The following is a 15,720-nucleotide window of genomic DNA, read 5'->3' as shown; positions in this document are numbered from 1 at the left end:
TCACACTACACTATAATCAGAATTTTAATTTGAATTTTCATTTGTAAAGCCTTTTTTTCCCACAGGAAAATAGGAATAGAATTAGTTTTATTGACAGTAAAAAGACATTTTGAAAGCTTCCTAAATCATTACCTGTATTTATCAGAAGGAAAAATTGTATATGTCCATGTAAAAAGAAGAGTTTTATTATCACATATTTACTCATTATATTTGGTGGTAAATAAAATGGGGAAGACATGTTTGACAAATGATTGACGGAGCTCACTAGGTTTTCACTTCATCAGAACAATAGACAGACATAAATATATATTTAGCTTTTGTTTTGTTCTGCTATTACTAATGCAGACCTGTAGACAAAATCTTCTTCTAGCAAATTAAGTGCAGCCTGTTGGGAGTCTGTATGCAATGCTAAACTTTTCATTTGGCAATTTTCTCTCCTTACCTAGTTTCATCATCTGTGGCGCTCTTTTCCCCCCCTTTGCATGGTGGTTGGAGTGGGTTCCCCCATCTGAAGTCCCTTTTTTTTCCCTCAAGGCATTTAGTGTCGTGTCTGCCAGATTTCAGTGATGAGCAGCGAATTGCTTTTAAAGTGGGCATTATGCCAGTTCAGCAGCACAATGGAAAACCAATCTTCCACCATTCTCCTTTTGATGCTGTTATTGTAGCATTTTAGATAACTGCTGCCACAAAAAAAAAAGAAAGAAAAAAAAAAAGATGTGCTCAATTGCTACCAGTTAGTCAAGTTAAATCCAGAGTAGCATTAAAATTACTCTGAAAACTGTTTGTCAGAGGTCATGTGCCGTCTGCGGCTGTCGCACATAGGATGGATGGTCTGTTCTGGTGGGGTTTTTTCCCCTTAATTATTACCGTGACTGACCAGCTCTCTAAATAGCCCTTCACTACCTGTTTACTTATTGTCTTCACCTCCCTGTTGAAAAAATGTGTCAAACAGAAATGTTGAAAAGTTTCTTTAAAGTGCTGGAAATAGCAGGAGAGTGAGTTGTTCAGGGTGCTAGAGTTTGTACAGTGTGAAAGCAAAAAAAAAAAAAAAAAAAAAACGGGGGAGAGCAAGAACATAATTCTCTGGTTTCTATAGCAAGATTACTGTTTTCTTCTTTTTATGTTCACTTTTCAACCACTGGGTTCACCATTCTACTTTTTTTTTAATAGCACAAATGGAATTTATCCTCTCTCCATCTTGAGTCCCATTCTCTCTCTCTCTCTCATACACACACACACACACACACACACACACACACACACACACACTGGCTTTGCTTGTGAATGAAAGGGACTCCTATGACTATAGGACAGATGGCAGCTGTATATGTTGTATTTGATGTATTTTGGAGTGAGCCACATTTTTAAATTCAAGGCCGATAGATGGGCTATTTTGAGGGTAGCAGTAACACTATACTTCAAGCCTGCTCCATTTCCTCAGAATTTATTTAGAGTTTAAAAATTACATAAATAACCTACAGTCTGTGCTCAAAATAATTGAGTTGTAATATGTTAGATGTATTGCAGTAATAGTAAAAGCAACTCAGATTTCTGAACCGCCTTTCTTCTAGTGTTTATTTATCTTTATCTCTAAAGGATTTTTCTCTTTATGTTAACCCTATCTATTATATCATCAGACTCTAAGCCTTACAAAAGCAGGCATTTTTGTCTGTTCATTCCTGTATCCCCAGGGCTTAGAACAGTATCTGGCACATAGTAGGCACTCAATTAATATTTGTTGAGTGAGTTAATAATTCATGCTTCTCCTGTTGGTTCGTGGAATTGTAGTGTATTGACTTGTATGTTTTCTTTTGTCCAGCTAGAGTGCCAAGCTGTGCTCCTGAAGTATAGCGGTCATACTAGTTTATTTTTTTATTCCTTCCTTCACCTCTACCCTATTCCAAATTGTACCCGACATGCAGTACGTACTCAATAAATATTTGTTCAGTGAAAAAGTAGAGAAGCCTCTAAGCATAGGTTATTTGCCAATGAGAGCTGTGGTCATTTGATGGTAGAGATATGGATAGGTTAGCGCCCTTCCAGTCAGCACTTACTAAGTCAGCAAGTTCACAGCCTTGGGGTACTCCAAAGTTCTTTCCCAGCTATCGTATTGGTTTCCTGGGCTTATATTCAAGCACATTTCACATCGATATTTTCTCTCTGTTTCTACTGTAAGAGCATTTTAATTTTTGCTAAAGCATGTAAGAAGAGCCTCTGATAATGACGCAGTCAGTGTTCGGAACCAGCCCATCCCCTAATGCCATCTAGATGAATCTATGGCATGTTCTTTAGTGTGAATGGTCCTGTCTGAATATGGGAAGGAGACTGCCCTGCATGGTGGGATGCATGCGCGATGGCAATTAGACCTCCCTTGGCACCACTTGGCTTTCTTGTGTAATTGTGGTTTCCTGTCATTCTGTCCTGTCCTCTACCACCTGCCACACCTGGACCTCCCTGCTTCCATCTGCGAAGTGAGGGGAATAAAGGCCCAGAGGCTGCTTCACAAGGTCAGAGGCTTCAGAGAATTCAGTGACTTAATCAAGAATCGTACCCTGTACGAACATACCGCTTTCCCTTTTAATCATGGAGTCGTAAATGTGACATAGCTTTAAATGGATAGCAACAATTTGCAAATCAATAAGACCCATTTTGCAATGAGCTTTGGACTCAGCATTAAAAAGTATACATTGTGGGTTATGATAGTAAAGATGTAGAGCAGTATGGGGATTCTTTCTTGGCAGCTAAAAATGTGCATGTTAAACATACAGAAATGGAGGTGGTTAGTTTCTCTAGCGACTAACAGATTCTCTCAAAAGAATGCCTTAATAGAGGCCATTTTTTAAAAAGTAGCAGATAAAAACAATCTTCCTAAGTTTTATCACAAGAGTTATGCATTTATTTGAGAAGAATCTGGAATGTGAACTAGAACATTCCCTGATGTGCTCATTCCATCTTCTCCAATGTCATTTGACCTTCATCCAAGAAAAGCTAAAGAACAAACTGAAATAAGGATTCAGGTTTTTATTAGAACAAATTTAAACATATGTTAAGTTTTGCCTTACATGCCGTAGCATGAACATTTTACAAAGGGTGAAAAAAAGAGAAAGGTTCATTCTAGCATCCCGCATCAACATTGAAAGACTTTGAGTTATTTGAGCCAAAGATGGAAAATCTTATAGAAGAATGCTGAGGAGAACTTGTGCATTTTAAAGCTAATCCATGCAAGCTGGGGAGCAGGAAAATAAAGGGTTTCTCTTTGTGACCCTTTACACAGAGTTTAGTGGAAAGAGTGTGAATTAGATGTATGGCCTTGCAAGAAGCCTCCTGGTCTGGTTTCTTCGTGGGCATAGTGTCTCTTCTGTTTAATTTATTGGGTGGTTTTTAGGAGGAAATAATAGGATATGTATGTTTTTAACCTCTCTATATCAGGAATTGGCAAACTTTTTCTATAAAGGATCAGATAGTAAGTATTTTCAGCTTTGAGAACCAGTCTCCATTGCAGCTAGTCAGCTTTGCCATTGTGGCCATAGATAATACAGAAACAAATGGGTGTGGCTGTGTTCCAATAAAACTTTATTGACAGAAACCAATGGTAGTCTGGATTTGACCTTCAGGCCATAGTTTGCTAACCCTTGCTATGTAATAATGAAAGATGTAAAACATGAAATACCAAATATTTGTTTACCGCTTCTAGTAAATAACCCCCCATTTGGGAGTCAGCCAGTATGGTCACTACTTGGCCATTCTTGTAAGGAAGCAGCCTAGAGGGACCATCTCTTTCAATAGAAAACCTTCAGTAGTTTTTAGGTCAACCTTCCCAAATTCTTGCTCAATTCTACAGGGAGAATTTAAATTCCATTCAGCTTGTATTGATCAGTGGCTTCACTTAGGCCACCTAGTCTCACAAGAGCCTCTAGCTTTTCTCTAAAAAAGTGTTCCTTCCTTTAGGAGAGTCGGTTTCCTTCGAGCCTTGATATTCGTTGTGGTAGAGAAGGGATGCCAGTATTAAAATAGCTAAGTCAGGTGGAGTGCTGCCACTCATTACCCTGGACAACCCTGGAGTCTTTGGTGGGGGAGAAGAGTTGACAAAGAGGGACAGTGGCCATGTTGGTGATCAACCAGGTACAGTTTCAAGATATAAGGTCAATTCTGATGAAACTGATGGAGAATCTGACTGAAAGAGTGTCACTGATACATCCTGGAATGGAATGAACCACAATCTTAAGGTTTCCAAGAGACTAAATCACATTACTTTGATGGAAGGTCTCACCCCAGAGAGTACAGCATGTCATCCGTTCATAGAATTGAAGAAGGTGAAGGTTGCTAAGCCTGATACCCTGAAAACTCTGGTATTTCAGACGCCATGGTTGGTTCTCTAAGCAGCTGGATTGCTTTAATATTTAGATTGTATCTGATGGGTCAGAAATCCAAAACCATATCCAGTTTCCATAAATATTAAATCCAGAGCAGCCAAAAAATGTATCTGGTACAGAATTTGCCTTTGCATATATTCCTTGGATAATGAGTTTGATGGTGAGCAGTCTTTTCAAAGTCTGCCTTCGACTTTCTCTTTCTGCTTTCTCTCAGATTTCTTACAGCCTTCATGCCCCCCATCTCTCAGGCGTTCCACACTGAGTCAGTGAGCTTCTTGTAACGCATAGCCCAACCAGTTAGCAAATGATGTATGTCTCCATCTTCTCCTGTATGCCAACCACTTATCCAGGGCAGTGGCCCCCCATGACAGGCAGTTTCTAAGATGGCACCCACTGAGCCCTGACCCTTGGTATTCACTGTTGTGCGGTAGCCTTCTCCCCTTGAGTGTGGGCTGCACTGAGTGACAAAGGGATGGGGGTGACGTGAGTTCTGAGATTAGGTTACAAAAGGTTGCAACTTCTGTCTTGAGCATATTGTCTCGTTCTCTTGCTTACCCACTCTCAGAGAAACCAGCTGCCATGTTGTGAGCTGTTCTACGGGGAAGCCCACAGGGTGAGAAATGGAGGCCTCAGTCCAACAACCTGGGAGGAAGATGTAGTCATACATTACTATGTTGCCAGCATACCTACTTGGTTTGGATTAATGAAAAACGTTCACTTTTTTCTCTCCACAAAGACTGTTCATTCTCACCATCTGGGGGTATGACATCTATAGATGCATGATATACAAGTTGGTGGGGGGATGTGTACTGCCCATGAGCAAATATGGACCGCAGGAAAGGCTGAGAGCCCTTGGAGTGGTTGTAGCTGTGTCCATCCGCAGTGTGCGGAAGGGGAAGGGTATTACAGGAGGCTTGCCTTAATGTCAGGCTCTAGGAAGGCACAGCCTCTTTTCTGTCCTCTATCCAGAAAGTGGCAGTGGCCCCAGACGCTGATCATAGCATGGCTGTTACCTTCATGTCCACATGGCCCAACCATAATTCCCACCATTTACATGGATCCGAACTGTTCCTGACCCAGTGGCATGGGCTGTGAGAACAGAGAGCGGGCTGAGAAAGGAAGATATCCACAGGATGAAGGAGCAGCCAAGGCAGGGCTTATGTTCTTTTGCTTTTTTCTCTGAGAGGACAATCGCTTAACTGGTAACACAGCCTTTGGCCCACACAGGGAATGTGGAAGCCATTTTCTTGGGTGTTTCTCATGCATATTTGCTACATCCTGAGAGCTTTTCCTTCTCCCACCTGTGGAAAATGACCGGTTACCCTGGACCATAGCTTTTATCACCTATCCATCACCTGTCCATTGCCACCATTGTCAGTGACTAACATTTGTTGAGCATTAACTTGATCCCAGAAACTGCCTGGGCACACTAACCCTTCAACCTATTCATTAAAGTGAAAGGAAATAAGCAGGGACTTGACATTAAGAGATAAGAGCCCAGAAATGAGTCCAGAATTTCTGATTCTGAAGCCAGTGCCAACTCCCAATCTACACTGATTGCATTTAATACATATGCCTTTTCTTTTCCTCCCGTCTGCTCTCCCCTCCCAGGAGTGCGCTGGCCCAGGCGCACACCCAACACCCACACCCTGCTAACCCTCCAGGGTAAATGATTTCCAGATCCTGTGGGTAGTGCATGTCACCAAATAGCATATTAATCAGTCTGAAATTTTTTTTATGCACCCAGGTTTAGAAACCATGTAAGCAGAGATTAAGGTAATTAAACATCAAGATTAGAAATGGTATGTGAACAATAAAGCTGTTATGTACACTTCTTGGGTATTGTTGGCAGACACATGCCTTTGAACAACTGGAGTGTCTTCGGGAAGAACGGTAGTAGTGGAAAATGTTACTTCGATGCTCTAAGGCTGTAACATCATTGAAATCGGACATAACTGAAAATTTTGTAGTTCTGGTCCTCAGTGGGGTAAACTTATCAGAATCTGGGAATCTTTAAAAAGCAAGCAAACAAACATATTTCTCACCCTCCTTTTCCCCACAAAAACCTATGAGAATGGAGTTGGGCGGTGAACACTGAATGGGTGTGTTGAAAAGCAAACTTCCCAGGTGATTCTACTTTCCCACCCACCACCCCCCCTTGCACCCCCAAGCACTGGGCCTAATCCTCTTCATTCTTGTCTGTTGTGGAACATTGATTAGATATTAAGGTATTTAGAATATTTCCATTTTCTCATGACTTCGTGTGTATTATAAAATAGCAGTCACATCACATTCTGCTGTATTTGCTATCCACCCCATTGGCTTGAATTAAATTACACGCTTTTAGAATAGAATGCGATGGAGGGTATTGGCTATTGCAGCAGTAGCCATCCTGGGGGGCTGGCAGAAAGCTCACATGTTTTCTGCTGGGGCAGTAACTTAGAATCCTAGGCCTTTGGTAGAGTTTATCCTTGATAAAACTTTGTCACATATTGGAAACCGCTGTTGTTGAAGATCAGCATTTTGTTGCTACTTTTTCCTCCCGTGTGCAGTACTATAGAACCATTTGGAAAATAGATTTTTGCTCAATGTAGCCAGAACCAAGTTCTGATAGTTAAAGTGTACAATACTGTTGTATACCACAATGATGGCTCTTTTTAAACATTAAGGTAGTTTTTAAAAATGCAATAAAGTCATTATAATTCATAGAACATGCTGTAATACAGATACGTGTAAAATACAATCTGTGTACCTGATTGCAGGTAACAGAGTTAAATGTGCCAGCAATTTTAAACACAGTTTGATATTTCCTATAATAAAATATAATGCAAAAAATTAAATATCCAATATCAATGGATTCTAAATGGTTTTGTTATTTCTTTTTGTCCTTTCCCATAAAGAATAATTTATTTCCCTTTTTAAAGTGTGGGCAGAATGATTACTAGCACACTGTAATGTAATTGTGTTGCATTGATAAAATAAAAATTGTCCTTTATCTGTGTCCTGATAATGTTCAATTTACAGGCTGGCTTCTCTGCCACCTCTTCAGTGCTTTGAGTATTCCAGTTCTCCTCCCTTCCTGCTCTGAGAGCGCACAGAACTGTTTGAAATCCACTGGTACAATTGTCAAATCAATTATTCATTCTCTGCAATTATGCTCGCACAAAGAACATTTTGCTGGTCTGAATGATGATTAAATTAACAGCTATTCCAGCTGCCTGATAACATCTAATAGAATATTCATAAGCCCAAAATGGAATGAATTATCTCCATTAACTTCATCATGCTCACTTAATTACATGCTTGTTATTGTATTTACACCTTGTTAGATACCGCTGAAGCTGATCCAGTGGCTGGCCGGGAATTGGAAGCGTCTGTCATGGGGCAGTTGGAGCGCGTTTTGTAGGAAATGCTATTTATTTTAAATGCTCCACCTGCTGGGAGCCGAGGTTAGTCAGCAGCACTGAGATGAATTGGGAAACGGGGTGTAAAAAGAAATAATGTGCTTCTGACAGGCTCCGTGGCTTTTAAGTTGCTCTCATTCAGCCACTTCACAAAAAATTATTTTATTCCATCTCTCAGTGATGATGACATGATTGCTTTTGGGTAATCATTTACCATTCTGATTTTATTTTTTGAAGTAAATTGTCTGAAGTAATAGGTTCTTGGAATTACAGCGTGCCTTGCTTTTTTTCTTAGAACTTTATTTAAGCTTGTCTTCCAGCATTTAACCCGAGTCCCCTTTCGTTTGATCTTCTAACTTTATTTATACAACAGTGCTTAATGATCCTGCACAATGTGTTTTTTTCCCCTCTCTGCACCCCCCCCCAAATTCTGTCCAGTGTGGTTGACAGTACTTTTTATAACCTCAGCAAGGGGGCTGCATGGGCAATTTTCTTCCAACGTGACAAATACAAACACCCCAAACCCAACGCTGATAGAATCACTTCATCCGGTTGAAAGGAAATTTTTGATCTCTTTCAAGGTGACTTTCTCCACTGAAATACGGTAAGGGGCGCGAGTCTCCCCTTCTATTTTTTGCTCAGGACGTGGCATTCTTTACATTGGCTCGTCCTGTCTCTTCCCTTCTCCCATTGCCCTGTGCTCTTTCCCAAACTTCCACTGACCAGCCCTTTCCCGTGGTGGGGCCCTGCAGCACCTCCACTCGCTGGGAACATGAAGGGTCACTGTTCACCCCCACCGGGCTGCAGCAAGCCTATGTTTACTGCACATGAACCAGACCAGTGGTGGAGAGAATCATAATCACTCTTCTAAATACTTGTCAGATCAGCCTAGTAGAGCACTTGAGCTAAACCATGGATATTTTATTCTGTTTGAAGGCTGTATTTTGGTATCAACAAAAAAGGGAAAGCGAAAACTGAAGATAATTATTTATAAGTGGGAATGGAGCTGGATAGTGGACTAACAGAGAGACTGTTCAGCCCTTAGAAATATTTTAGCGTCCAAGATGTGACTTAACGGGCGAGAATGGTCCTCCAGGCATTGGTTAGTTGATAAAGGCATTGTATGCTGTCTGTGCCTGGCACTGTGCCTTGTGAATTTTTTCACAATAAGAATTGAATGGAAGGTCATGTCTCTTATTTCTTATTTCAGTCGAGAAATGTCTGTCTACCTGTTGTTTGATTGGGGGCCCTAAATGCAGTTGTCTTTGAAACATGGATGTCACTTGAGATCTTTCAGATACTATGTCTAGCCCAGACTCCGTTATTGATTCTCAGGAGAAAGACAGCCAGGCCAGAGGCTCTAACAGCTCTCTATAGGTTGAATGGTTTTAAATCGTAAAGAGGTTTTCTTTCAAAATTCCTAAAGCTTCCTGCATTCTACCCCTTGCAAAAAGCTCATGTTGCATTGAGGGAGGGAGGCTACGGATTAGAAAAGGTGGGAAAGCTGAGAATGGTATGGTGGGAAGCCATGCAATTAAAAAACTGACTGAAATTATTACCTGATTTCATAATTGACAGAATATTTAATTCAGATATAGTAAATTGACACACCTCTACACAGAGACAATTATGACTGACTGTATAACACCTGACAGAATCAATTATAACTGACTGTTGTTTGATACCTTTGCACGGAAATAAATGAAACAGACATTCAGAACAGAGACGGCTGCTGCCTGTGTTCCTAAGCCTGCCTTAATTAAAATAAAATAACCAGTAGGCGATGTTAAAATGTCTTTGCCTCGTGGTTTCTAGTTAAGTGTGTCTCTGTAAGTCCAAAAATGCTTTTACAAAGAGTAAAGCTAAAAAGAGATTTTTGTTTTACTGACACAGACATAAAATATCTGAAGTAGAGATGGTTGCCTTAGATGGGAGAATACTCCATTTTTTCAAATAGTTCTAGCATTTTATTTGATGAGTTGACTTTTAAATAAAATATTTAAGACAAGTTCAACGTGCAGGTGATGGTCTAGTTCATCGCATACAGAAAATACAATCACTTGCATATTTTTGGGTTTTAGATGCTAATCAGTAGAAACTACCTTTTAAATTAGCAGTTCATTTTATTTGTCTGTCTGATAAAATTTTGTGTGAATAATTAATATCTAGACTTACTTGTTTTTCATTGTTTTCATAGGGCCGTTGGGGATGGGATGTTTTTGGTAATTAGTATATAACCTTAAGGAATCAGCACGTAGAGAGGACCAGCGTAAATGAGCTGTAGATACACGTTCCTCAAATGTGATTCCCAGGTCAAGTAGATTCACAGTACCTGTGTGTTAGGATGAGTGACTTCCGGTGCTACTGCAGTCCCTTAGAGTATATTTTGCTGATGCACTTGTGTGTAGGAAGAGCACTTCCTTCCCTGTCTCCATGAAGTTCAAATTTTTTCTTATGGTTGAGACAGCCACAGCCAGTGGCATCTCTGGGAACGGGGCTGGGATGGCTGCAGAACTTCTGGGCCTCTCTTGCTTAGTGGCCTCTTGGAATCTTTTAACAGTTGTCTTCAGGCACCTGACCTGCAGTGCCTGTGGCCATGACCTCTTTTAAAAAACCAGAGCAGGAAGAAGGAATTGGGTTTTACTGGCGACATTAACTGGTTTCTACCGTTTAACACCGGTATTTTCCCTTAAGTTCTAAAGTAGTGGGTGTAACACTAGAGGAAACAGGGTAAAGATTTCAGTGTGAAGCCTAATATGGGTGGCCTAGGGGCCTAAAAGTAGGGGAGAGAAAAACCATGAAGAAAAGGTGAGAGCCCTTTTCCCATCAGCTACCGACCCTGGACCCTGGCGTGGCCTGCAACAGCTCGTGCAGTTGTTTCCTAGAAGACCTTCCATACATTATTGATTCAGTTCTCGTTGGGGAAGCAAGTGGGAGCTTTTATCTGCATCTCGAACTGGCCTGGAATGGTGCCTTGGCCGTATTGACTAGCTATGGCATATGCTGACGGTCACAGTTGTCTTTTACGAAGAAGAGCACCAAGTGATGCTGGTTGTCATTCTAACTCTGCTGTGTGGCAGCGTAAATAGTCGCCTTTCTAACCAACCTGGTGGGAAAAGTCAATATCCCATCAGCAGAGGAGGTAAACACATCAGGAGCTGTGCCCTCTCTTCCTCCCCTGCTCCGTATTACCGCTGCTCTTTCAATGCGCTCTCCCCGACAGCACATGCATTTGTGTCATTCACATGCACGGGGTGCCTGCTGAGGCTCTGGCCTGCCGGGAGCAGCCGCCCTGGTTGGGGCCATTGTTGCGTATTCCCAGACTCCGATAATTAGAACTTTCAAAGTGTCTTTCTATGGTCGGTTAACGATGCACCCCCACACACACACTTCTCGCCTCTCTTTTTCCACCCCCTTTGGGCATTTCAATCCTCTCTACAAAACTTTTTGTTGTTGTTTGAAAGGCAGTTGATGTAATTTAGCAAAGGTTGTGGAGAACAAATGCGGATGTGTAGCTAAGGAACAAAAATCTTGAGAGTGAGTTTTCGTTTTCCGGGTGTTTTGTGGACTTCAGTGTTGCTCTGTTGTTTCAGTGGGGTTTCTCTTTTTGTGATTGATGTGCACTCCCTTCCCTGTTTTCCTTCTCGATGCTTTCCTAATGGTTTCCTGTTCCCCCCGCGCTGGGCAGCTTCGCTCTCCCCAAGCACCTTGGCCCAGGCTGGCCTCTGGGGGCCTGCCCATCTGTATCTGGCAGCAGTGACACAGGGTGTAAGGAGGCCTGGTGCAAAAGTGAGCCTCTCCTCCCAGTGTGAGCACCAGGCTCTGGCTACTGGGTTTGCATTTCTACATCCTGGATTACCAGCTGTGTGACCTTAGGCAAGTGACTTGACCTCCCAGTTTCCTCAGCCAAAAAATAGGGATTTAAAAAACGTGGGCCCCTCCAAACACCTCACAGCGTTCCCAAGCAGCTTTGAACAAAAACTGTGTCATCTTAACCATCCTGGGCAGGATTGGCTCCCCCAGGGATCACCCATGTCCCCAAAAGATCAGACCTGCATGTCATGGCCCTGCTGCTCCTTTAAAAGAACCACGTGTAGAGGGTTGCAGCCTCTGAGGAGAGAAAGGAAGGGTCTTCTTTGGCTGGTAGTGCCTTTCTCTAAATGAGAAGGCCAGGGATGGGTGGATAGGAGCAGGAAGCAGAGAGGGGGCAGCTGCATACCTGAAGTTCACAGGTACACAGTGTGGACAGAGAAGAAAAACGGGATCTGGCCAATAGACAGGTGTTCCCCACACAGCCTATCCCTCGCTTCTGAGTAGAGGGGACTTTGTGTAACAGAGGGATGCAGACCGAAGGGGCTAGAAGAAGCCGCCTAGGCCCGGCTGATCCGGGCAGTTGACACTGGGACGCCCAGGCTTCCTTTGAGACCAAGTTATTTCCTGCCACATCCATACTTTGTATGCAGTTGTGTGCATATGCTCGACAGCGCTGTGAAAGTGGCATCTGCGAGTGGCATTCACCTTGACTGCTGCACATGGGCGCGCACCTGCAGTTCGCATCAGTAGAGGGTGGCCCTGTAACCCTGGTGCGCTGAGTCAAGTAGGTGCTGAGAAGTGGCGGGCAGGAGAAAGGAAGCATGGCTTCCACAGAGGAATCTCAGGGTCTCACCCCCCACCCCTCGCTACGTGGGACTGGCCCCAGGGGTAGACCAGCGACAGGACCGTGAGGACATTTGAGCCATGGAGCTGCAAACAGAATCTGCACCCCCCTCTGTTGTATGAGGAGTACTGAAGGATCTATAAAGAAGTTTTCTCTGGATGTAAAGCACAGCACAGGGAACAAAGTCAGTCATATTGTGATAACTATGTGTGGTGTTGGGGGTAGTACAGTTCTCGGGGTCATTGCTTCATGAGTTATATAAATGCCTAATCACTACATTGTACACCTGAAACTAACATAATATGAATGTCAACTGTAAATGAAAAATAAAAAATCTCCCTCTGAGACTTGTAATCCTTATTTTTATTTCTTTTTAGATAAATCGAGGAAGCCTGTTCTTACCCCCAAAGTTCGTGATGACTACAGAAATCTCAAGAACACAGTAGAGCATTTCTTGTCCCAAAGTGGGTACACTGAAGTGAACCTCAGCAAACTCTTCGCAGATTGTGCCGTGAGGTCCTGAGGGCACCCCAGAAGTAGCCCAGGCGGGGGTGGTTGAAAGAAGTATGCAACCAGCTTTCTGGCACCTCCATCACCTCCACCATGGCCCTAACTGCTTCTCCTGCATTGCTTTTCCTTTGGGACTGTATCTCGTGTTTATGTGGATATGGCCTGGGAGGAGGATTATTAAAGGGACTGCAAAACGATTTAATCTCCCAAGCAACAGAGAAAATGAAAGCAGCCTTCCTATTACAATGTACCACGTACCATTGAAACATGACCCCGAAGCCCTTTGCCAAGCACCTGAAGAGCTAGCTGCTTTGGATTCGGGACTGGATTTCCAGGGGAGGGGTCAGTGAGGGGAGAGAAACTAATTGAGAGTGGCTGGAATGCAAGTGACCCCAGGCTTTGCCCCAGGGCCTTCAGCAGAGGTGCCCCAGAAGGAGAGGCTCCTGAGGCCTGGTAGGAGTGCTAACATTTTGCCTTTTCACATGCCAATTAAACCCAGGGTGAACCCAAGTGCTTCCCAGCCGCAGGCTGCTCCGGGAGTGGCTGGCTGTCCTTTTCAGTCTTGTCTTTTATATAGGTAGCGGAGGCGGGAGGTTTAGAAGCCTTGCACTCACTAAATAGATTAAACAGAGCTTACTTGTTTATTGAATTGCTGCAAAGTCCAGCGCGCACCCTGGGCAGGTGTTTTACAGTCACATTCCTTTTTTTTCTCCTTAAGTAGAAAATCCAGGTAAAGGTTTATACAATAGGAAAGCACATTTAAAATAATTTGATATCCTCTAACATTTCATTAAAAATAAGGCTGGAGCGAGAATCATTGTGTTATATTCAGAAAAATTGGGGAGAGGGGTGGTTAATTGGCCCCGGTCTATTTTTTCTCATTTCTTTAGAATAGTGCACTCCTTTGCCAGAAGCCAAACGTATTTCAACACAACAGTCTTTCCTTTCTTACGTTATTGGTAAGATTATACCAACAATATTTCCCCCTTTACGACTATGCTTTATTTTTGAAATTATCTACCTATGTGTTTTTATAAAAGAAAAATATGTTGTGTTCTTTTTACTTAAGAATAAAATTTTCTAAAGGGAAACCCGTTGCAGTGAATCCTTACCAGGTACCGCGAGTTGACTGAAGGGGGCGACCAGGAATAAGGGCTCTCCTTCCCAAACCTCAGCCCCGTCCGAACTCAGCTCAGACGCTCGGCATGATGTATGTCCGAATGTTCGGAGTGGCATTTGGGAGAATTTCTGTGGACTTGGGGTCCTTTTATGAGATGAAGTATGGTTTCTCATGTGCGTGGCTGACTTAGATGGCCAAAGAGAACTAAGCCGAGAGCCCAGTGGTATCTCCTTTTGGAGAGCAAAGGTCATGGCTCCTGAGAGGGGCACCCTACCAGAGAAAGGTCACTCAGCATGGATCTTCTTGAAGGAATACTGGTTAAAGCGATGTAGAGGGCGCTGCCTTTATCTTGCTTTGCCTGCTCTTTTCTCTCTCCCTCACCCTCTCCTCCTTTCTCCACTGTCTCTTATACTCAGGTTCTAAGTACAAATACTTCTGGTTTAGGGCCCTGTCCGTTAATTTAATTAATGCCTTGGTACCTCAGGCTCTGCAATCTGTCAAAAGTTGGAACACCCAAGTTGCTTTGGGAAACTGAGGGATTAGTGTGGTTTTTCATTGCTGTTATTTTATAAGGTATAGAGATGGTTCTCTCATGTGTGGTTCTGGAGCCCGTGCCCTCACTTTGCTTTGTGAAGAGAAGGCATGTTTTCCTTGGTTTCTGGGACCTGGGGTTATGGTAAATACAGAGAGTTATTCTGAACTTGGTCATCAAGGAACTCCAGGAAACTCAAATTACTTCTCACTGGTCTGTTTCTTGTCTCTGCATGTAGATTGCAATCACTGTGAGGGTAGGAACCATTTCTGTAGCAAGTCTATATAAGTTCAGATATTTCTTAGAACAGTTCTTGAAAAAAGGGCGAATTCAGTGCTTGATGTTTTCTTACTCAGATCTGCAACTCCAGATTAGTTAGGCTTTTCTGGCAGGCAGCTAAGGATTCCAAAATTTTGTGAAAAGTTGAAACTGCAACTTTGATGAATTCCAATGGATCTCACTTGGAAGATTGGAAGGTGGCATACTCACTTTTCTCTGAGGTTTCTGCTCCTTGATTTGCATGGGTTGGTAGCACAGTGGGTGGGAAGGGTGCAGAATGCCTCCCGCTTTGTAAGGGGAGCCTACCCAAATGTCTGCACAGGCTCCCTGGCGTGGGTCTCAAGCTCAAATGCTAAAAGTGAAGGCATGAAACAAGCCGGGTTCACACTAGAGAGTGCCAGGGACTTCGGTGGACTGCAGTGGGCATGTTTTGTCCAAAGGGGACATCTGCTGCTGGGAGGAATGGAGCCCAGGGTGGCCGCATGATTAGTTGTCAAGAGAAGCCAGGAATCCTGATATTTCCTAAAGTTTCTCACTTTCTAAACCTTGGCAGTGATTTTTTAAAATAAAATTCAAACACTGGGCTACACTAACCCAGGGCTAAATTTTATCTGGGCCACTTGGGAAATGGTACCCTGAAGAACCCTGCTCTTCTCAGAGCCCCACACCTCTGACAAGGGCACTTGTCCTGTTGAGTTGAGGAAGCAGGGTCTGCCTACATCAGGGTGCACATTTATCTTGGACAAAATGTGCTCACCCTCAGCTCTTCTTCATATGAAGGGAGACGGGAGATCAGAAGTTAAAAATCCTTTAAAGGGCATGCGTGATAAGAGCTGTCCAGGAAA

The 15,720-nt window shown here is 42.9% G+C and overlaps 1 protein-coding gene across 2 annotated transcripts in view; it reads left to right on the top strand.

The window, feature by feature from the left end:
* POLA1 (DNA polymerase alpha 1, catalytic subunit) overlaps positions 1-13,972 on the top strand; it is a 282,474-nt gene extending 268,502 nt beyond the window's left edge. The window contains exon 36 of one of the 2 annotated variants that reach the window (XM_033117633.1): positions 12,812-13,972. In XM_033117633.1, the coding sequence (XP_032973524.1) occupies positions 12,812-12,880 (69 nt within the window). In that variant the 3' untranslated portion in view covers positions 12,881-13,972. The remainder of the gene's footprint in view (positions 1-12,811) is intronic. The other variant, XM_033117628.1, reaches the window with a different exon arrangement.
* Positions 13,973-15,720: the final 1,748 nt, after the last annotated feature.

Source organism: Rhinolophus ferrumequinum, chromosome X (assembly GCF_004115265.2).
Source record: "Rhinolophus ferrumequinum isolate MPI-CBG mRhiFer1 chromosome X, mRhiFer1_v1.p, whole genome shotgun sequence".
In the NCBI taxonomy this organism is placed as follows: Eukaryota; Metazoa; Chordata; class Mammalia; order Chiroptera; family Rhinolophidae; genus Rhinolophus; species Rhinolophus ferrumequinum.
Note: the sequence above shows the minus strand (reverse complement) of the source record. Positions and strands in the feature narration are given on the sequence as shown.